Source organism: Punica granatum, unplaced genomic scaffold, assembly GCF_007655135.1.
Source record: "Punica granatum isolate Tunisia-2019 unplaced genomic scaffold, ASM765513v2 Contig00149, whole genome shotgun sequence".
NCBI classification, from domain to species: domain Eukaryota; kingdom Viridiplantae; phylum Streptophyta; class Magnoliopsida; order Myrtales; family Lythraceae; genus Punica; species Punica granatum.
In genome coordinates this window covers 1-21,248 of record NW_022204116.1, presented here as the reverse complement: position 1 = coordinate 21,248, position 21,248 = coordinate 1, and the positions used below count along the sequence as shown (strand labels likewise).

Here is a 21,248-nt window from a genome sequence, read left to right as displayed (position 1 = left end):
AAAGTCAGTAATCTTTCTCCTCAAATAATGTCAGAGTTAACATGTTCTTGGTAAATAGCAAAAACAACACATTTTGTAATTTATGAAAAATAATTTGAAATTTATACATGCTTAACTTTTAACTAAGTAAATGTGATAACATCAATTAAAATTTATTGTTTTTCCATTAAAATATATAGAAAAAATGTAAGTACGGGTATGATAAAATCCTTAGGTACCCATACTACCATAAATCCTATAGGACTATGTCATAATAGATCTGAACATTTGTCCCGGAAGGGTAGAATGAGATACTTAGTACACGAGAAAATCACTTGCTTGATCAAGTATGCTACCAATCAATTTTACAACGAAATTTATAAAAATTAGTTTGTTGTAAAACTTATAGAAAAATAAACATGCATATTAATATTATTTACTTCATCGTTAAGTAAACGTATATATTTGATGCGAACCTCGACGAACTTGCCGCGAGACCCAACAACAATAGCACGAGATCAAACCCGGGATCGTCCAATGAAGGTTTCAAGGATAGAGAATATTGACCCGCTGACTATAAAGAGCCAGAAACCAATATTATAATATGGAATATTGACCCGCTAGCTATAAGGAGCTAGAAACCAATATTATAAATGTCAGGAATCACAAGTCATCACACTTGCAATATCGTCGAAGTTGCTGCAGAACAGCTCAGAGAAAACCTCTCTCACAAAGTTGAATGAAAACTTATCTAAATGATGCGGACCTCACGAAGGATTGTGAAACCCGACGACCAACTTGAATCGATTCCCAGATCGCCAAACACAGATTTAGTTAAAGAGGATTATTGACCCGTTGTTTATAGAGAAACAAGAACCAACAATATCAAGACAAGGATTATTGACCAGTTATTTATGAAGAAACAAGAACCAATAATATCAAAGTGTACCGAACAATCACAAGCCGTCACACTTGTTTGTCCGAAAGAGTTCAATGAAGAACAAAGGAAAAAATCTCACCGAAATACCATAATAGTCTCCTTGCATTGGGAACTTGCACATGCTGCCTGGGTTGCTCCCTCTGCATTTGATCAATTCGTTGATCTTGCCGGTCCATTCTAACACGGAAATCTCCAAAAATAACTTCCAATCTCTCGAATTGTTGCTGCATGGCTTTCAAAGTAAAAGCAACATCTTGCTGGCCGACATTACTTCCATCCCCGATTGTAGATTCATTGCCTTTTCCCGCGAAACTCATGTTTGCACTATGAAAAGAAAATTGGTGTTAGGACCTCACAACCACTCGCTCACGTGTTTGCCCTCAAATTATCGTCACTCAACACTCGTGTTTCGCTCGGTTCAATGGCTTTTTTCCTCTGATACGCTCACCACTCTTGCCTCTTTCCACTCTAATTTCCTCCTCAAAGTTCTTTAAAGAACTCAGCAACTCACAAATCAAAGGTAACTAGCTCATAATAATTCAAAACAACAATTAATATATTAGCCCCAACTTGGACACAAACTAACAGGGAAATAAATGGTTAAAGGAAAGTTAACCAATGAAAGATTTTAGGAATGAAGAAAGGAATATCAGAGTAATATATGGATGGAAAGATATGGAGGATGATATAGGGAAGGGAATATGGAAGATCAGGTATTGGGTAATTATGGGAGCAAAATCAACGCGGATCAACAAGGTAAATAACAACTTTAGAATGATCTGATGCAAAGAATCCAGATCAAATTGACATCGACGGCTTCTTTCTTTTCTTTCTATCTTTTTTTTGTTTTTTTCAGCTCTATTTTTTTGGCCGAATTTTTTTTTGCGCTCCTTTTTTTTTTTGCTCTCCTTTTTTTTTTGCTACTAATCAATCCAGAACGAACAAGCTAGATGGAATGAAATTCAACGAATTGAAACGTAAAGGATAGGATAAACCTGATTTGGAGCCTGATGCTCTGATACCAAAATGATGCGAACCTCGACGAACCTGCCGCGAGACCCAACAACAATAGAATGAGATCAAACCCGGGATCATCCAATGAAGGTTTCAAGGATAGAGAATATTGACTCGCTGGCTATGTCGAGGTTCGCATCAATATTAATATACTATTTTATAATATTATTGTTTACTTCAACGTTAAACAATGTATTTATCATCATTAGGAATTTATTTGTCTAATAATAATATGAACGCACTTATTGTTTTTGTTCGTTTATTTATTGAAAGTATAATAAAATATATTATAAGTAAAAATAAGTTTATTAAAAATATAATAAAAATAAACGAAAACGAATCACAATCGCGAGAATACGAAATTTCAATATTACTCTCCCCAGCATATTCCAAAAACAACCAAAGTAAACGTATATATAATATATTATTATAATCTTATTATTTACTTCAACGTTAAACAACACATTTATTATTGTATTACTTTATAATTTTATTATTTACTTTTTTGTTAAGATTTTATTTGTCTAATATGACGAAATAGTAATGTTAATGCACTTATTGTTTTTGTTCGTTTATTCCATGAATATCGAATAAAATATATTATAGGTAAAATGAATTTATTAAAAATATAATAAAAATAAACGAAAACAAATCACAATCCCGAGAATATGAAATTCGATTCGTACTCTTCCTAATGTATTCCAAAAACAACCAAGTCTTATATATATATATATATATATATATGTGATATATATAATATGGAAATCATATATATACACACACATATATTTAGCATGCATAATTAACTCGTTTTTTATGAATATTTAACTCAATTGAATAGGCGCATGGACCTACGCACGCATTATAATAATAATAATATGCATTAATTAGGCATGCGGTTCTTTAAATAACGTTTATTTAAGTGCACATTTCATTTCACGCATTGGGCAGATCATTCATATCATATGCACATACCAATATTCACACAACATGCTCGAATATGTCAATGTTCCACGTGCACAACTACTTTTTCTTTTTTAATAGTAAAGGATATTATTGTGGATGGGATAATAACGACACGATGTAAAATAAATGAATAATTGGGAGTTGTCTTTCTACTCGTCCCCTCCCGTCAGAACTGCATGTTTGACACGCGGAATATATTGTTGAATTGAATTTTGCAGCAAAGCCAGTAAGTTGCAAAATTTTTTCATTCGTTTCTTTCTGTCTTTCTTGTCTTTCTTTTATTTTTGACCGGACAAAGAAGAAATGCTGACGCAGCAATCCGATTGAGGATAGGATAGGATAGGACTGATGGACTCTTTTTTTGTTGTTGGTTCAAATATGTGACTGGACTGGATAAACCTCACCTCACCGTATATAATTAATTAATGTAATTTAATTCTGGAAAAAATTTCCTTTTCTTTCTCCCCTAACGCAACCACCAAATATGGGTAGAGCGTGGCACGCAGGGAGGAATAATTGTAGTAGGGAGTCAGGGACCGGGGCGGGGGAGAGATGAGACGACAGCCGAGCGGAGAGGAACGCTTCATTGCAATTGCAATTGCAGCTTGAGGCCGGTGCAATGCAAAGAGAGAATGAAATTAGCCCGAAGTAAATGATTCTGGATATGGATGGAATTGAATTGAATTGATGGATAGAGGAGGAGGAGGAGGAGGAGGGAAAGGCATGAATAGAGAGAGAGCCTTAAATATCGTTATTCAGTCGTTGTGAATTAGTAATAACTCATTAAAATATTTAGAAGTGCGAATCATTGGACGAGTTAAGAATCAATTTATTCACTTTTAAATATTTTAATTGGGTTATGTGTTTAAAGTAGATGGATCCAATATTTGATCGAGAGACGGGGCGAAACCGAAACGTATCTGGTCAAATAAATAAATTGTTGAGGTGGCCGGAAGAGAGAGAGAGAAAGAGAGAGAGAGAGAGAGAGAGAGAGAAGATGGGGGGAAGGTCAGCAGTTAGATAATTCCTCTCCTGATTTCATGGGATCGGGAATGGGATTGAGATTGGAATTGGAATAGGAATAGGAATTGGGGGTGGGGTTGGGGTTGGCTGCTCCTCTTTAACTCTTCTTCTTCTTCTTCTTCTTCTTCTTCTTCTGCTTCTTATTATTATTATTATTATTCTTATTGTTATTATGCAACCAACTGCAAACTGAAAACTGCACCCTGCAACTATAAAAATGGCATCAGGACGCGGCGTCCAAACACCATCCTCTCATCCTCTCTGATCAGTCTCACTCCTACTTCCAAAAATCTCTCTCTCTCAGTTCCTTCCTCCTCCATTTCTCCTTCTCCCTACTAGCATAGCTCTTTATTATTAGCACCCAAATTATTATAAACAAATAAAAACTCCTCTACATACACTTTTTAGCTTTTCTTCCTGCCAATTGATCAGCACAATGTGTGGAATACTTGCTGTTCTTGGCTGCTCCGATGATTCTCAGGCCAAAAGGGTCCGCGTGCTCGAGCTCTCCCGCAGGCAATTCCCTTATCATCGTCTTCATCTACATCACCCTCTTTTTTTTTCTTTTTTTTTTCTTTTTTTCTTTCTTTTGACGACCAAACTTTATGTTCAGTTCCTATATATGAACGAATGAATAATTCATTCATTCCACCCCACCCCCTTCTCATCATTTCATCCCGTATTTTTGCTTCGTGCATGCATGGAATCAATTAATGGGCATTTCGTTTCTGATATATAATATTCATATGAATGAAGTTTGCGTTGCCTTGCGGTATACAAATATATATATATATATATATATCCCATCCCAAACCATTGCATCCTGCAGAATGATAATGAAACACTTTAAAATATATTCAGTCTTTTTACTGCACTCTACTAGTATATTAATATTATATAGTATATGTGTGTGTGTGTATATATATATTGAAAAGAAAGCGGTGTTCCAGTGAGCAGAGCACACCAGACCTAATATGGTCGTTAAAAGTAAAAGCTGACATCTCCCTCCCCAAGAGTCCAAGACATTACCGCAATGGACAGTCCATTTCTTTTTCTTCTTCTGTTCCATAATTGACCCCATCTGAATGATTTTAATTATATAATTAAGCTTTTAATTGTTGGATGACATCACGATGGTGCCCTTAATTTACAATTACAGCCTTGCTTAATAAGTAACCAAGTGGATCGAGTCAGTAGTTTTAGTTTCATCTTGAAACAGAGAAAGAAGGAAAGAAGCGATACTCTTATTTATCATTAATTATTAGAAGTATTTTCATGAAAGAATTAATTATATATATAATGATAAATATGAACTTATATTATGTAAATGCGTTTTTTCCCTGAAAAGAAAGAGAGAGCGAAAGATTTCTGTCATGGACATGGACATGGACATGGACCTGGATATGAACCTGTTGCTAACTTTTGACTAATTTATTATTCATTCCAATAGATTGAGGCACCGGGGCCCCGATTGGAGCAGAATCTATCAGCATGGAGACTTCTTTCTGGCTCACGAGCGGCTCGCGGTTATTGATCCTGCTTCCGGTGATCAACCACTTTTTAATGAAGACCAGTCCATTGTGGTCACGGTTTGTATCCATCCAGCTAGCTAGCTTGTTGAACTGATCAAAATTAGTAATTCATTTTTCACATTAATTATCATCTCATTTCCACAGTAAAAACAAATTAATATTGTCAATTGTGTTCTGTTGCTATCCTAGCTAGCTAGCTAGATAGCTAATTAAGGTACCTCTGTCTCCCCTTTGATCTAGGTGAATGGAGAAATCTACAACCATGAAGAACTCAGGAAGCGTTTGCCAAATCACAAGTTTCGGACCGGCAGTGACTGTGATGTTGTTGCCCATCTGGTGAAACCCACCCCCTCTTCCCCCGCCATATCCTTTTATTAGTTTAGTTTAATTAATACTACTATTTCCTTGTCTTATTTTCCCCAGTCGTTGAACGAATATATGGAAATGAATATACGACATGACCCTGAGAGTTTATAAAAATGTTCCTTTTGAACAGTACGAAGAGTATGGAGAGAGCTTCGTAGACATGCTAGATGGAATGTTCTCTCTTGTGCTGTTGGATACCCGGGATAACAGCTTCATTGTTGCTCGTGATGCTATTGGTATTACCTCCCTCTATATTGGCTGGGGTCTCGATGGTAAGTGCCATCGTCCTAATTAAAGTTCAACCGAAAACCTCTCTGTCCTCCTGCTAGCTATTTTCTTCTGCAAGTATAAAACTCAGTAGTCCGACAATCCCCATTTCCATATTTCTTCAGGTTCCATTTGGATATCATCAGAGCTGAAAGGCCTGAATGATGATTGTGAGCATTTCGAGTGTTTCCCCCCTGGTCACTTGTATTCCAGCAAAGAAGGGGTTCTTCGGAGATGGTATAACCCCCCTTGGTTCTCCGAGGCTGTCCCCTCGACTCCATATGACCCGCTTCTTCTGAGACGGGCTCTTGAAAATGTAGGATTGTAATAATTTCCCTTAATTATTTCCTTTGAAGCAGAAATTAATTGGTCTGATCATCTTATGTTATTGTTAGCTAGAGACCTGACTTACACGCTGAGCTATATTGAGTAATGCAGGCTGTTATCAAAAGGCTAATGACTGATGTCCCATTTGGAGTTCTGCTCTCCGGAGGGCTTGATTCATCCTTGGTTGCTGCAATCACAGCACGCCATTTGGGTGGAACGAAAGCCGCTAGGCAGTGGGGAGCTCAGCTCCATTCCTTCTGTGTCGGCCTTGAGGTCGGTTCCAACTTAAATAAATAAATCATAACCATATATAATAAAACTAATTAATGCAAAGCAGAGCTTGAAGGGTGATTTTCTTTTTTGTAAAAAAAAAATAAAAAATAAAAAATTTCTGTTTTTCAAACAGTAGTTACTTCTCCACTGAGCAGGGTTCACCAGATCTAAAGGCTGCAAGAGAAGTTGCTGCTTATCTTGGCACTGTTCATCATGAGTTCCATTTCACCGTTCAGGTAACGAGCCTGCCTTCCTTTTTGTCGTAAGTAGGCGTCCATCCTTCTCAGACCTTTTTGAACTCATTAAACGCTAATTCGTGAGTATGAGACAGGACGGGATAGATGCCATTGAGGATGTCATTTACCACATCGAAACTTACGATGTCACCACCATCAGAGCAAGCACCCCTATGTTTCTTATGTCAAGGAAGATCAAGTCACTCGGTGTGAAGATGGTCATATCTGGTGAAGGATCTGATGAGGTTTTTGGTGGGTATTTGTACTTCCACAAAGCACCCAACAAGGAAGAGTTTCATCGGGAAACCTGCCGTAAGGTATGCATATTAATATGTGTGGATGAGGATATAATCCATCAATGTGGCGTGGGGGGTGTTGAGCTCAGGAAGACTGGTACTCCACCACCCCCTTTCTTTGTTTCTTTCCCCATTTTTATTTTTGGCAGATAAAAGCCCTCCACCAGTATGACTGTCTCAGAGCTAACAAAGCAACATCGGCATGGGGTCTGGAGGCTCGAGTACCCTTTCTAGACAAAGAATTTATCAATGTTGCTATGGCTATTGATCCCGAGTGGAAAATGGTACGCGGACAAAATTTGTTTATGTCGGTCTGCTTGTTTTCCTTGATTTTGCCGGGGAACAGCTATTTACCACGAAGCATATATATATATATCTGACAGATCAAACCGGAACAAGGCCGCATTGAGAAATGGGTTCTGAGGCGAGCCTTTGATGACGAGGAGCGTCCATACCTGCCAAAGGTCTGCAAGAGAAAAATGTTGATGGACTTCTCTGTGCAAGAGATCTATGTTTTGGGCATGCTAACTGCTTAATCTAACAAGCCTTGCTTGGATTGTTACTTGCAGCACATCCTGTATCGGCAAAAGGAACAATTTAGTGATGGAGTTGGCTACAGCTGGATTGATGGCCTCAAAGAACATGCTGCGCAGAATGTATCACAAACAAACTTCTTCGTTGATATCGCCTCTCTCAGCCTTCTCATTCATACCCTTGTTGATTGAGTTTATTGCTTCAATTTTTGTTCCTGCAGGTGACGGACAGAATGATGCAAAATGCGGCACACATCTTCCCGCACAACACTCCCACATCAAAGGAAGCATACTACTATAGGATGATCTTCGAGAGGCTCTTCCCTCAGGTAATCTTCCTTGTAACCTCTTTCGCTCATAATATATAATACTGGCTTAGTTACAGTAGACTAGGGATTTATTCTGATCTCAACTCACCCTCTCGGTCTTTTTTTTAATTTGTGTGGTCAATCAGAACTCTGCGAGGCTGACTGTGCCAGGAGGAGCAAGTGTTGCCTGCAGCACTGCAAAAGCTATAGAGTGGGATGCCTCATGGTCTGGCAATCTTGACCCGTCAGGGAGGGCTGCGCTCGGGGTCCACCTCTCTGCATATGGCCAGCAGCATGTTCCTTCTGTGAGTGCCGGAATGGAGCCCCAGGAGATAATTAGAGACGACATTCCCCGAATGATGGAAGCGGGTGCTCATGGACTTGCAATCCCGAGCTAGGATTCTTACACCTTGTGTCCCTCCTTTGTATACTGCATGCCTTCAGCAGCAGGATCAGTTGGAAGTGCGTCCTCCAATCACATGTTGTGTATATACACGTACGTACATGTATGGTGTTCTTGGTATTAAGCTGGTAAATATGCTCAGCCAAATTCGTGAATAATTAAATCCCGAAGGACGGCTTGGCTAACAGTTGTAATGGGGAAGCTAGGTATCATTAAGAAATCTGGGAAAATTAAGCAGTGGCGAGAACAATATATATACATATATGTATGTTAGGTTAGCTCTCTTGACCTCTACGTTCAGTGCTTTGTGTGTGGAATCATGAGTATTTGTTCGTTTGTTGCTTTTGCCTCTTTAGTACATATACATATATATATTATCGGTTTGAATCAAATCTCCTGCAGTGTGCTAGCTACTACTATTGATGTGCCTCTGACCCTGGATCTGAACAGACCAATAATGGCGCCATTAAAGAGTGATAATGTGACGTAGATCTAAATGGCCGTTCTGTAAGAGCTAATATGTGTGTGTGTGTGTGTGAGCAACTGGGCATTAACAATGGAAATACATACAGAAATGATATGATTGCTGCGGATAGTTACAAATTGAGAACTGTATATGCTGCTGTGTTGTTCCTAATAAATCTTAATTTGTCTTTGTTGGCAAACAATAATATTAATATTGACCTATCGTAGCCGGCCATAGGGGGGGAGAAGAGTCGGGGGTGTAGTGACTTACAGTGATTCGAAGTAGGGGGAAAAAGAAAAATCGAATTTAATTTACAACAGCGAAGTGACAGATCGATCACAGCAAGACTGCAGTATAGAAGAGCTGGTTCCAGGTATCAGGCAAGCCGGGGAGGCACCAGTGGCTGCAGTCAGAAGAACGGTCAGGATTAGACCTCTGCTCCGGCGTAAGGTCTCCACTGTAGATGGAGGGGTGGCCATCCTTCCTCAGGGCCGACAACATCGTTATGTCCAGCAAGTAGGTGGGTGTCTTCATGTCCTTGATTACTGAACTAAGCACCTTCATTTGCTGAGGATATGCCCCGGGATAGGTGCTTCCACTCACCGGTACGGTCTCTCCATAACAGTTCTTGGTAGCCGTAGCAGTCGTCCCGGCGCTCCACTCGCTCGGACTATTATTAATCAATAAACAGAGAAAACAAGAGGAGTTATATATATTTAAGTTAATTATGTGATCTAACCTAATGTAATATAATTAAGGGAAACCAAAGGAATAATTAAGGATATCATGTGGCCACAGGCTCACATGCATCTATATTTATATTTACTTCCTGTTCATCTTTTCATTTAATTCATTCACTCATTCATTCATTCATATTAAAAAGGAGAAAGATTTCCTTTTTTTGCTGTTCTTTTCTTTTACCATGTGAATTAAGAAGCAGAAGAAGAAGAAGACTTGGAGAGGAATTCAGGCAAAAAAAAAAAAAAGGACGACTTGGAGAGGAGGGTAGACGAAAGTAAGTCAATAATGGCATTGCATGATAGATAGCTTTGCTTTCCCCCGACTCTACGTTTGTCCTTGTGCGGAGTATGAGATAACATATTTTATTTATTTAAGAAAAAAGAATTTAAAATAAATAAAAGCACTAAGCTAGAATAATTTTTTTCTTTTTTTTTTTGCTTGAAGGACTAAGCTTGAATAGATTGTGTCTTACGTGACCCATTCAGTGTCATTGCCTTTTTTTGTTTTGTCTTGCTCACTTTTCTCTTCTAATGGAATTCATGGCACTTTTTCTTTCCTGTTATTTTGGGGAAGGAAAAGGAATTGAGTGAACATTAGGAATGGAAAAGCAGAGCAAAGGGGAACAAAAGGAGAAAAAGAAGAGTGAAAATTAGGAGACTTATTAGAAGCCTACTGCATTAATTTATTGAGAGGAAAAGTACAAAAATTTCATTGTGGTTTGAACTTGAAATAAATTGAATTTATGGTTATTTAGGGACAAATAACACCTTATGGTTCACTTTGTGAGACATAATGGACCTCACTGTTAATTTTTTCATCACCTTTGGTCTTCAAACTTTTCTTTTTATCATTATTCCCCTTAAATTTTTAACTTATTGCAATTTGATCTTAAAATTCAAAAAAAAAGGGGGAAGGGGCTTTGGGCCGCTACCACCAGGGTTGCCGACACCCACAGAGGACGCCAGATACTTCGAGGGTAGGGTCGGGGTCTCCAATTGGTGGCCTTAGCCCCTGATCGACCGGGATCTCGAGTTCAAGATCTTGATAGATTCGAGGGCAAGGTGGCCAGTTTGTGGCCCCAACCCTACCTCCATGGTCGCCGGCATCCTTTGTGGGTACATGCGACCTTACTGGTGGGGTCGAGGTCGCCGACTGACGGCCCCGGCCCCTTCTCCCTTTTTGTTTTCTGAATTTTAGGACTAAATTGAAAAGAAAAGTTGAAAGTTTGAGAGCAATAAAGGTAAAAAAAGTTTGAGGACCAAAAGTAATGAAAAAATTAAGGATGAAATCTATTATGTCTTACGAAGTGACCAATAGGGTAGTATTTATCCCTTGAAAAATCATAGGATTCAATTTGTTTTAAGTTCAAATCATAGGGTTGTTATACTTTTCCCTACATTGATAGAATAATCAAGGATCAGATCAGTGGAGGCAGGGCAGCTAGCTGGCCAATTTTACGTTGAAATTATTGAAGTAGGAACAAATACAATATATATGTATATATAGGTTTGTCATCTCAGCCAGCTCAAGTTGCTTAATTGGCCTCTCCGCATATATACCAACCTTGCAGCTGCAGGCATCCGGGCCAAAAAAAAAAAGAATACGACAGGGACTGAAATCATTAATTGTTTTTGTGCAACAATATATAATACGAGCTAGATTAATTAATAAATTAAAAAGATATACATTCAAACATAAATAAGCCGCTACCTTGGCGCTAGCCAGCTAAGCTGGCCTTCTCATACCAGTCAGTCAGTGGTCCCACCCCATCTTACCTCACCTCACTTCAATCTCCAGCCTAAAAAATCAAGTTGTATCTATGCGGGCACATTATATAATTATTATTATCATGACATTTCATAACATTCCAAACAATATATGTGTGGGGTTGTGACCGCTAGAAAATTGAAATGCATATATGGTACGTTCATATATTTATTTACTTAAAAAATGTCAAGCCATGCACAGTACATACATCGTACTATTCAATTAAATCAATTAATTAATTAATTAATTAATTAAGGTGTATTATTATTATTATTATTATTTCAAATAAACGATGTGAGCTGGGGAGGGGTGAAGCTTGTCGGCCGACACAAGAGTCCAGTTGGCATTTAATACGAATGAGAGATTAATTTCAGCCATGGCCCCCCATGCATGGCATGGCATGCGTGAATGTGAAATTTTGTATACAATAATAATAATTAATAATAATTATATACTGGGAAGAGAGAGAGAGAGAGGGAGCTGACCCACCAGAAATTAACAGAAAAGACAGAGATCCGATGGATGGAGGTGATCATTTAGTTTATATATATATATAGAGTGAGAGAGAGAGAGAATAGAATAGAGTTAGTTTTACTTTACTTGTAATGTGTGGGGGAAATGGACTGGAAGAAGACAGAGGTTCGGGTGGGGTCGAGGTTGGAGTCGACCCAGTTGGACCATGTCCTCAACCCTCTCTCCAGCGCCACCAGCCGATCCATGTCTTCGAAGTAAGTCCCCCCCATCTCCATTACATCCCATCTGCACCACACCAGCCATAATAAGTGTGTTAAATTAATGTAATTTAGATGTTGTATTGCTGCTGCTGCTGCTATTCTAGTGATCAATTCTAAATTTATAATAATAATGCATGCATGTCTATATAATAATAATAATAATTACACATATGATGGTGACGGTGATGATCATGATGATATTATGCGGTAACCTAGCTACCCTTGAAGTGAGCCTTTGTGAGTCCACCAGTGGCCGGTGTTGAATGACAAGACATCGGCAGTCAGCCAGGACTTGGCATTCCGGGAGATATCCTCGAGCTTCAGGACCCTCTTGCCTTGCACCCCATCTACGTCCACCAAGTATGGCGCTCTGTAAAATGATATCGACACTCCGTACTCCTGCCAGCCCAGCCCCTCATCAATCATGAATTAATTGCCCCTTTTTAATTTAATTTTCAATTGAAAATAAATAAATAAGTCAAATAATTTCTTACATCATGTCTTGTTAGATGAACAATCAAGCTGCATCAGCTATAAGCGCGCGCGCGCGCGCGCACACACACATATATATATATATATATCAATATTTCAAGCTGTATGGCCTGCGTGCCATTTGTTTGGGCCTTGTGCTTCGTATTGGTTTGGCCTTTTCACCTTGTATTTCGATCCTTTGATCGATTATTGGAGGAGGATGCCGATTCAGATTGAATATATATATATATATATATATTATATAATGAATTATCTCTACAACAAACTAACAACCAAATATGCATGCGTTGCGTTGCGTTGTAGAAGGAACACAAACAAATATTAGTTAAATCAGATCACTCTGATGGAAGAACGTAACTACGATAATCAATCAAAATAATCTTTTATTATTATTATTATTATTGTTAATTTAAAGCAACAGATGATCAGGGAGTGAAAGAGTACAGAACACGCCGTACGTACCAAGAACACGAAGGTGGAGAGAGGGTCGCCGCGGAGGATCTGGGTGGGGGAGCGAGAAGGTGCAGCCGCAGATATCATGCAGATGAGAGACTCCCACTGATTCCTGCCCAGCGAGTCCCCCACAAACATCACACTCTTCCCCCTCATCCTCCTCAAGAACTCCATCCCATTGAACCTGCCCCCCCCACACATATATATAATAACATACATACATTCATCAAATTGACATATGGTTTTCATGTGTATATACACTCTAACAGCTCTATCAGTGTCCGTCTCTAGATCCTGCATGTGCAGCATCTAGTGTGTGTGTGTGTGTATATATAGATAGATCATTGACATGCATATATATATATATATATATATATATATACATGTACGTACCTCGGGAGTTCACAGTTGAGTGGCTTCCATCTGTACTTGAGGTAGTCAGAGTCGGGGCGACCATAGGCCTGGCAGTTGAATTCAGGGTCGATGATGGCTGCGCAGTCGGAGGATTGGTACATCGGGTACGTGTCATCCCGTACCCATGCTCCCTGGAACAACGCACAGCTTGACAGGTTTGCTTGGATGATGAGTCCTTTTTTTGCCTGTTTCCTACCGCTGCCGCTGTTGTGGTGCTTCCTCAGCCTCATCACATCAGCAGCTGAAGAAGGAGAAGAAGAAGCAGCAGCAGCAGCAGCAGCAGCACCGTAGAGCAGGAGGCACACAACTATTACCACCGACCCTGCTGATGCATGACAAACGCGAGGTGGAGCCATGGAGGTAGGAATTATGGAAGAACTGGTAGTGTGGTACAATACATTGCAGATGAGCTGCTGTGCAGACAGAAAGAGTGGAGTAACTAGCTAGGGGAGAGAGGGAGGGAGGGACGGCAGGAGAGAGAGAGGAGTGTGTTCTGTCTGTGTAGTGTCAATAGTGATTAAAGAGGAAAGCCTGGGCAACAATTTTACTAATTGTATATGTTCAAATAGTGCTAGTATCACTGTATCAGGAAGGAAGGAAAGAGCTGATCATAACAAATTGTGCATAAAGTTTTGATGGACTCGTGTGTGTGTGTGCATATAAACACACACACACACGCACATGGGGATGGATGGGATCCACCACTACAGCGCAAGGCATAGAACGATGAATGTCTTGGAGCTAGCATCATAATGCAACTACCATATATATATATATATATATATATAAATTCCGCGTGTGTATATATAAGTATATTTGATTATTCTTAACTAATTTCTTGCGGCATCAGATCATCAGATTCAGACTTTCAGTGCACGCGAAGGAGGAGAAGGTAGATGAGAAAGAGCTAATTATTAAGATGAGGAGGATGAGGAGGGTGAGGAGGACTGGAGGAGGAGGAGAAGGGTGTTCACGGACGCCACGGGGAGCAGAGCACAGTTTTAGTACCCGTCACCGTCAAAAGTCATATGCAGAGAAGATGTGATGGATGAGATGCATCTAAAGTAATAGGCATATATATATATATGTATATGCAACCTTCTCTTCTCTCCAGAAAGCACCTCAACCCAACCCAACCCAACCCAACCCAAAGCATTCATAAGCAATGTGGGCCCAGCCCGAGCAGAGAGCGATGAAATACCATACAGGTATACCTTACGATACAGACTGACTTATAATAGAAGAAAGAAATAAGAAAAGTCTTCACTTCTCTGCAGTCTGCTCTACTCCTCTTCCTCTCCTCTCTCGGATATCGTAAGAAAGAAACCATTCAATTCAACAGAAAACTATTGAAACCACTCCCCTTATTAACCAATTCAATGCAATATTGCAATGCAAATGCAAAAGCCGAAGCAAAAGCAAAAGCAAAAGCGACGCAAAGCAAACAAAAAGAAGATGGAACCAGGAAAGGAAAGGCAGCTGCTCTCTCTCTCTCTCTCTCTCCGAAACAACATCTCATTATTCCAATTCAGTCACACAGTTCTTCACATCACAAAAACTATATATTATATTTTCTATGAAACGACATTAGGAGACTGAAGCACTACACTCTGCTTTATTCGTTGTTGAAGATCTTAATCAATAAAATAATTTGCTCCTCATCTGTCCGAAGTCATGTCCTCAGTCAAGTGCCTCTCTCTCTCGCTCTATATAATCTCTTCTTCAACCAAACAAACCATTATTCCTAATTAAGCTCCTCCACCGGGGCCGCGGCGCCAGCACATTTTTCTTTTCATGTCTCCAAAATCCTAACAAGCAAACAAACAAACATACAAACTAACATATCTTCTTAATTCCTTTTCGTTTTAACAAACAACTAGCTAAGCTACAAACAAATCCCCGCATGCGGAACCCGCACAGCACCTTGGTCCATGCTAATTCCATGTCCTGTCAGGCCCCCATATTCCTCTCTGCCTTCCCTTGTGATGAAGATGTGGTCAGGAAAAGTCCATCAATGATGGGGCCTTGGTCCGCTCCAATCTATCTCTTCGATTGGTTCTGCCTGCAACACCTCAGAGACGGCGACGGATCCTCCTAAATCATTGCTATCTCCTCCGCTCTTATTGGCATCACCATCACAAACTTCATGTGCTTTGCCTGGAAATTTTATACAGCATTGAAAATGATCAGTGCTTTTCTTTGAATGATCAAGAGAATCTAACTGTTCGCACCTGTTGGTATGTTCGAGTTCAGTTCCCGTTGAGGTATCTCCAATAACCGTTTATGGCACATAACAGTATCCTGGAAGTTTAGGAAAGTGTGGCCCAGAAACTGTAATCTCTCAGAGTCAATCATTTTCGTGAACCCAAATGAAGTAGTCCACGTATCCAGTACGCTCGGAGTAGCGGGCAAGACCAGCTTGTAAACTCCCAATTCCTTTAGCTTCTGTAAAACAAACATAAAAAACAATGTCAACTCGATAGATTGTTACTAGCGCCACTTTATTGTTAATATATGCTATTTAGAACTTAGAAGCACACTTTCTCAGATACATCTCTTCTGGCAACTTAGCTATATAATTAATTAGTCTGAGTTGTGAAGTCACAAAGAGTAATTGCTCTAGATCAGTAAGTATCAGAAAATTAATTTTAAATATGGGAAGAGAAAAAATGATCTTAGAAAAATTTGTTCACTATTACTCTGTTATTCACGTTGCCATAAAAGAGATCAAACTAATTTACATGCATCTCATGTGGAATATTAAAAGACATTTCTTTCTAGGGAGGGCATGCAAAAAGATCATATAATTAAATATCATATGAGCATATTAAAAAAATAAATCCACTCCACTTTTGGAATTTGGATCATAACCCTAACAACATCCAAATGATTGCAGTTTTGCTTCTTTAGACCTGATGGAATAATATAACAAAGTCGCATGACTCCAATAATCTCCGTCTTGACGGTACTATACATGATCTCTTCTTTGCATATGACAATAATGTGGATATATATATATATATATAACATAAAAGACTACATTTTCTAACTCATTCATCAAAAGGCGACACATTCCAAGTCGGCGATACTGAGACCTCGTACCAACTAGAGGTACTTCTACCACTTTGTCTCCGAAGATCCTTTTGAGTGAAAAAGAAAAAGTATTTGAGAATATTTAGCCGACATAACAGAAAATAAATTCCTACCAAGATTATGTTCTATGTTAAAATATATCAACAACTTAACAACAGTTGGTAGATCCTCACCTTATAGTAGCCACCGTAATCAAATCATCATTTCTTTCCAAAATAACTGTATAGAATCCTCGGAAGTTCAGACGACTAAGCTCTGACCTATATTGCCAAGGATAATGTTGGACTTGCTTAGAATAACTATGAAAACTCAATTTAAGGAGGAAAAAAAAGACGGAGAAGCCTTCACAATTTTAAAGGATGCTTTATAAGTCATAGATCACATATAAGAAGACATCCCATAGTTGGGTAAGTTTTTAAACACTTCTCAACCGTCTTAACAGTCAATTGAAGCCGTAGATTAGCTTTAGATTTCATCATCAGTCTCCCAATGTCATGAAAAATGATAAACATGGGTTATTATACGGAAAAGTTCCCAACATCTTTGATAAGATTCAGCTGCTCGTACCATACTTTGAAGTCATGAAGTTAGTGATTGCACTCATTATTAGGAGGAAAAAAAAACAAAAAATAAAAAGGACAGATGCAATTGCCCTGAGATTGCACAAGAATATGCAAGATAGTAAAGCAACTTACCCTCTACTGAAAATGACATCTTCAACGAGATCTCTCTGGGTAGAGGGCTCTCTAACAAGTTCGAAACATTCATGCATCATGCCAACAACAACATCTAGCTTGTACTCGATTTGTGTTATAGCTTCAATATCATGAGCTTTGGGATCACTAGGATTGAATTTCATGGACTTTAATAATGTCCACGTCAGGTTATCTCTGTCCAATTGGACTGGCTTTCCTATGAGCTTGTAAAGCCCAATAGATACCTGCAAAGAAGATGGCAATTTTTTATGATTGAGGTATTAAAAGATTAAGATAAACTGTTCTTTTGCATTTTAATGATTTATGCGATTAAATGGAATCTCCTTGAAATAATTACTTCCAATTCAAGTCGGTAGAGTGCCATCTTATTAAGCATTATGTACTTTCATACAATTCCAAACAAACAGTTTATGATACAAAAAGATTTTAAACATCTTAGCCAGCATGGTTTAGCTCAAATCAACTCGCTTTAGAAAAATACTTCTTCTTTGTTAAGTATTGACAAGCCGCTAACAACCAATGAAGATTTATTTGTCTATTGAAATTTAAAAAATCCGAAGAATAGGACCTTCCATATATGTAGAGCATTCGCAAGCAATGAAGAAATCAGTCATTTGCATGCATATTCGTTCTCCTTAAATTCCACCCCACGTCGTTGGATCTCAAAAAAAAAAAAAAGGCATGAAAACACCAAAATAGCTCTTTTGCATTGATTGCAAATGAGAAAGATCAATGGAAGTGACATCAATGGGATGTCATGGACCATTACAACTCACAATCTGAACATAAATAAATAAGTTAAGACAACAAGCACATCTAACCATTAGAATGACCACTAGCTAATATCGAATTTTTCCCATAAAGAAAGAATCAGTAAATTGTCTTTTTAATCAATGTAACCTAATATGATGCATTGCATAATTTTATTAAGTAAAGTGTCTCTTTTAATCAATGTAACCTAATATGGATGCACCACAATTTTATTAGGTAATGCCTAATACTCATAACTCATATAAAAAAACCAAGTGATATACGGTACCTCTTCACACTGTTCGCCGCAATACCTACTCTTACTGTGAAAATTGCTGAATTCATATTTTCCTCTTTCCCTAATACAGCTTAGATGATCTGCATAAGAAATAACCATGAAAATTATACCATAGTCGATCAAGACCAACAATTGCAAGATAATCTTATATATGCATGCATCAATTCTATGTAAATATGTGTACAGATAAATTGTTTTACATTCATTCTCGCATTGATCGCATGTTAAGATGTCATTCAGGCAATTCCCAATTTCATCCCTGGACTTGCTTTGGTTGCAGAGTCGACAACAACAGGATGGGCAGAACCAATTACCATCTGGAACTTCCTATTGGACAACAAATAAATGTTAAGCACAAATCTCCAATATTCCCAAACTGCAGGTCTTTCTTATATATCAATTATAATATAACGATAATGCAAGGAATAATAATAATAATAGCAGCGGAAGAACATTGGAAGAACGGAAAAAAAAAGAAGAAGAAGAAGAATTAAAACTGACTTACCAGCAAACCAATGCAACTCTGATGAAACGAGGATGGGCATTGATCACACAAAATCAGTTCGCCCCCATAGTGACAAACGCTACAAATGGAATCATTTTCGCCTTTTTGCCAATTATTTTCTCTCCCACCATGATCGAAGTTGATATAATTTTTGTCATGTAATATCTTCATTTGGCAGTTTAATAGCGACCTCCCGTCTTCGAGGATGATGCTTGAAGCTGCTCTTTCTTCGGTCTTAGCAGCATGAACAGAAAAGCTTCTTAAGCTAAACATCTTGCTGCAACAATCACATATGATTCCTTCGGCACTTATCCAGCCCTGCGCTATAGGACAACTGTCATGTTTACTCTGATAGTGCACTCTAGCCATGGAAGACACTGCCTTGTTATCTATTAACCATGAGATAACTGTCCTACGATTGTTTTTCGATTGGTTTGGAGCAGCCTCCTTAATCCATTTTCTTGAACACAACCTTGGAGTTTGATGGCCTGCTTCCACATCTTCAACTCCTCCGGTCAGTGCTCCAGATGCTTTCGCCTTCGACTTTCTGAGGCTTGAAGTTTTATTCCTTTGGTGACTCAGCTTGCTGGAGTTGACTGCTCCATCTAGTTTGCAGATAGATCCTAGTGTATTATTAGACCTTCCATTCGACGAGGAGGACTGAATCTCCCACTCCCGCATCCTCTTTTTATGCATAAATGGAGACTTCCACGGCCTGCTAGCTGAGACGTTCTTGTCAGGCTTCAACCTCCGCAAATGGGTGGCCTTCTCATGGTCCTCCTTATCCTGATCCAGAACAAGAGAGCAATCATGAAAAATGGCAGGAAGGTGACATTTGAGAGCATTCAAAATTTGGATATATACCAGAGTATGAGAAGATTGACACTCATTTATGGTTGCTGCCGAGCTCTTGTTAGCATCTGAAAGATTGTCCATATTGGTTCCGATTATGTCGAGGCAGGCTTTCACAAGAGACTGGTAACACTTTCCCTCAGGTGAAACGTAACGAAATCTGAGAACATCTCTTTGTCGAACCTAAACTCGATCTTCCAGTCTAGATATAGAAGGTGCTTCTGAACATCTGCTACTAGAGATTCGTTGTGCTTTGTGCCCTTTCCCCTAATATAAAATGCAATAGCATCAGGAAAGTGCTCGGCTCTAGGAACCAAGTCAGGCCCAGCAGGTTGCCAGTTTCCACGTTTTCGGCAGGTCAAGTCTTTGGACTTTGCATCCATCTCCGAGGAAAGTCTTGAAGGGACTTCGGCAGACATAACCATGGAACAATGCCGAGAACTCTCATTAAGCATTTCTGGCTGTGATATCGACAAACTTGGTTCTTTGTTGGCACTTCTGCTCATTCTGTCACAAATCATGCCATTATTGTCCGGCTCAGCTTCTTCAGTTAATGGATCCGATTATGTGTTGTTTGGCTAACCTGAACATCAATCTTGCTGGGATCGTTATTAAGTAATTTGATGGTCTCATCTATTCCAGAAGGTTTTGAAACGCCCTCATCCATTTCTGGGACATCGTTCAGCAGGTCAACACTTTGTCCTATGTTTCCTAGCATGACAACTAAGTGGGGCAAAGCATCCGACAAAGCGACTTTAAGGTTCTCCGAGATAGTCTCCAGATTCAGGTCCTGCCACACTTCTCTATCCGTAGAAGTCCACTCCTTGATCCTTGTGTAATCATCTCTTTCTCTCAGGTCATACCAAATTTGCTTCACAGATACGGGAGGGGCCACTTCTGCTCGTACTCCTCAATCACCTCAAGGAACAGCCAAGGTCCACGTCGATGCCAGATTTCAGTAGCCTCGTTCCAAGTCATGGCAACTCTTATATTGCCAAGTTTGGCCGACATCTCGTTGCCCAGATCAGGGAAGAAGATGGTTCTCTCTTCGGCGCCATCATTGTGGTCAAAGATGACGCCTTCCCACCAAATCCATGTGATAGACATCGACACACATCCCGTAAGGCAGGTCCCAAGGACCGGTTACAAAGTAAGGAGGGAGGGCTAATAATAGAGCCACGATAGTGACACCGGTGAACTTGATCAAAATCAATGCCATCCACAGAGGTGAGACCTCCACGTGCTCTATCATACTATCGGAGGTGCCTCCAATGAGGATGTGATCATACTTGATGCAACGCCTGCGATGTCCACAGGCTAGGACGATTCCTGGTGCCACGAGCCAAGAAAACCGTCTTCCTCGCTCTTCACCTATGTGGCAGCAATTCAATCCGGGAAAATGAGACAGTAATAAATATCCCAATTAAGATGTGATGGGAAGGAGCATACAAGTCGCCGGCGCTCATAAACTGGACCCAGAGTAAGATATTGTAAGTGAAGTGAA

The 21,248-nt window shown here is 39.3% G+C and overlaps 3 protein-coding genes and 2 long non-coding RNA genes across 8 annotated transcripts; 2 read left to right on the top strand and 3 right to left on the bottom strand.

The window, feature by feature from the left end:
• Positions 1-3,977: 3,977 nt before the first annotated feature.
• Positions 3,978-8,808, top strand: LOC116190101 (asparagine synthetase [glutamine-hydrolyzing] 1). Its single transcript, XM_031519766.1, has 13 exons — positions 3,978-4,438; positions 5,373-5,511; positions 5,695-5,790; positions 5,951-6,092; positions 6,213-6,403; positions 6,526-6,687; positions 6,843-6,923; positions 7,019-7,240; positions 7,369-7,503; positions 7,603-7,683; positions 7,789-7,875; positions 7,974-8,081; positions 8,207-8,808. The coding sequence occupies exons 1-13, from the start codon at positions 4,359-4,361 to the stop codon at positions 8,456-8,458; spliced, it is 1,776 nt and encodes a 591-aa protein (XP_031375626.1). The 5' UTR covers positions 3,978-4,358; the 3' UTR covers positions 8,459-8,808.
• A 218-nt stretch (positions 8,809-9,026) lies between these two features.
• LOC116190102 (protein PMR5-like) lies at positions 9,027-14,156 on the bottom strand. 4 transcript variants are annotated; one of them, XM_031519769.1, is made up of 5 exons: positions 13,510-14,156; positions 13,126-13,228; positions 12,392-12,585; positions 12,038-12,196; positions 9,027-9,599 (listed from the first exon to the last, which is right to left on the bottom strand). In XM_031519769.1, exons 1-5 carry the CDS (start codon positions 13,884-13,886, stop codon positions 9,266-9,268), a joined length of 1,167 nt encoding a protein of 388 aa, XP_031375629.1. In that variant the 5' UTR covers positions 13,887-14,156; the 3' UTR covers positions 9,027-9,265. The 4 variants fall into 4 exon arrangements, with proteins under 4 accessions (XP_031375629.1, XP_031375627.1, XP_031375630.1 ...); XM_031519767.1 differs by having other exon boundaries at positions 13,126-13,300; positions 13,510-14,154; XM_031519770.1 differs by having other exon boundaries at positions 12,392-12,570; positions 13,510-14,154.
• On the bottom strand, positions 10,013-11,919 carry LOC116190104. Its single transcript, XR_004152591.1, has 2 exons — positions 11,381-11,919; positions 10,013-11,240 (listed from the first exon to the last, which is right to left on the bottom strand). It is a non-coding gene; the product is annotated as an uncharacterized LOC116190104 (long non-coding RNA).
• LOC116190103 lies at positions 12,011-12,664 on the top strand. The gene is made up of 2 exons (XR_004152590.1): positions 12,011-12,165; positions 12,388-12,664. It is a non-coding gene; the product is annotated as an uncharacterized LOC116190103 (long non-coding RNA).
• A 1,204-nt stretch (positions 14,157-15,360) lies between the features above and the next one.
• Positions 15,361-19,828, bottom strand: LOC116190099 (increased DNA methylation 1-like). The gene is made up of 9 exons (XM_031519764.1): positions 19,757-19,828; positions 18,893-19,678; positions 18,588-18,714; positions 18,379-18,467; positions 17,326-17,563; positions 16,797-16,965; positions 16,571-16,670; positions 15,762-15,975; positions 15,361-15,687 (listed from the first exon to the last, which is right to left on the bottom strand). Exons 1-9 carry the CDS (start codon positions 19,826-19,828, stop codon positions 15,542-15,544), a joined length of 1,941 nt encoding a protein of 646 aa, XP_031375624.1. The 3' UTR covers positions 15,361-15,541.
• Between the last annotated feature and the right edge of the window lie 1,420 nt (positions 19,829-21,248).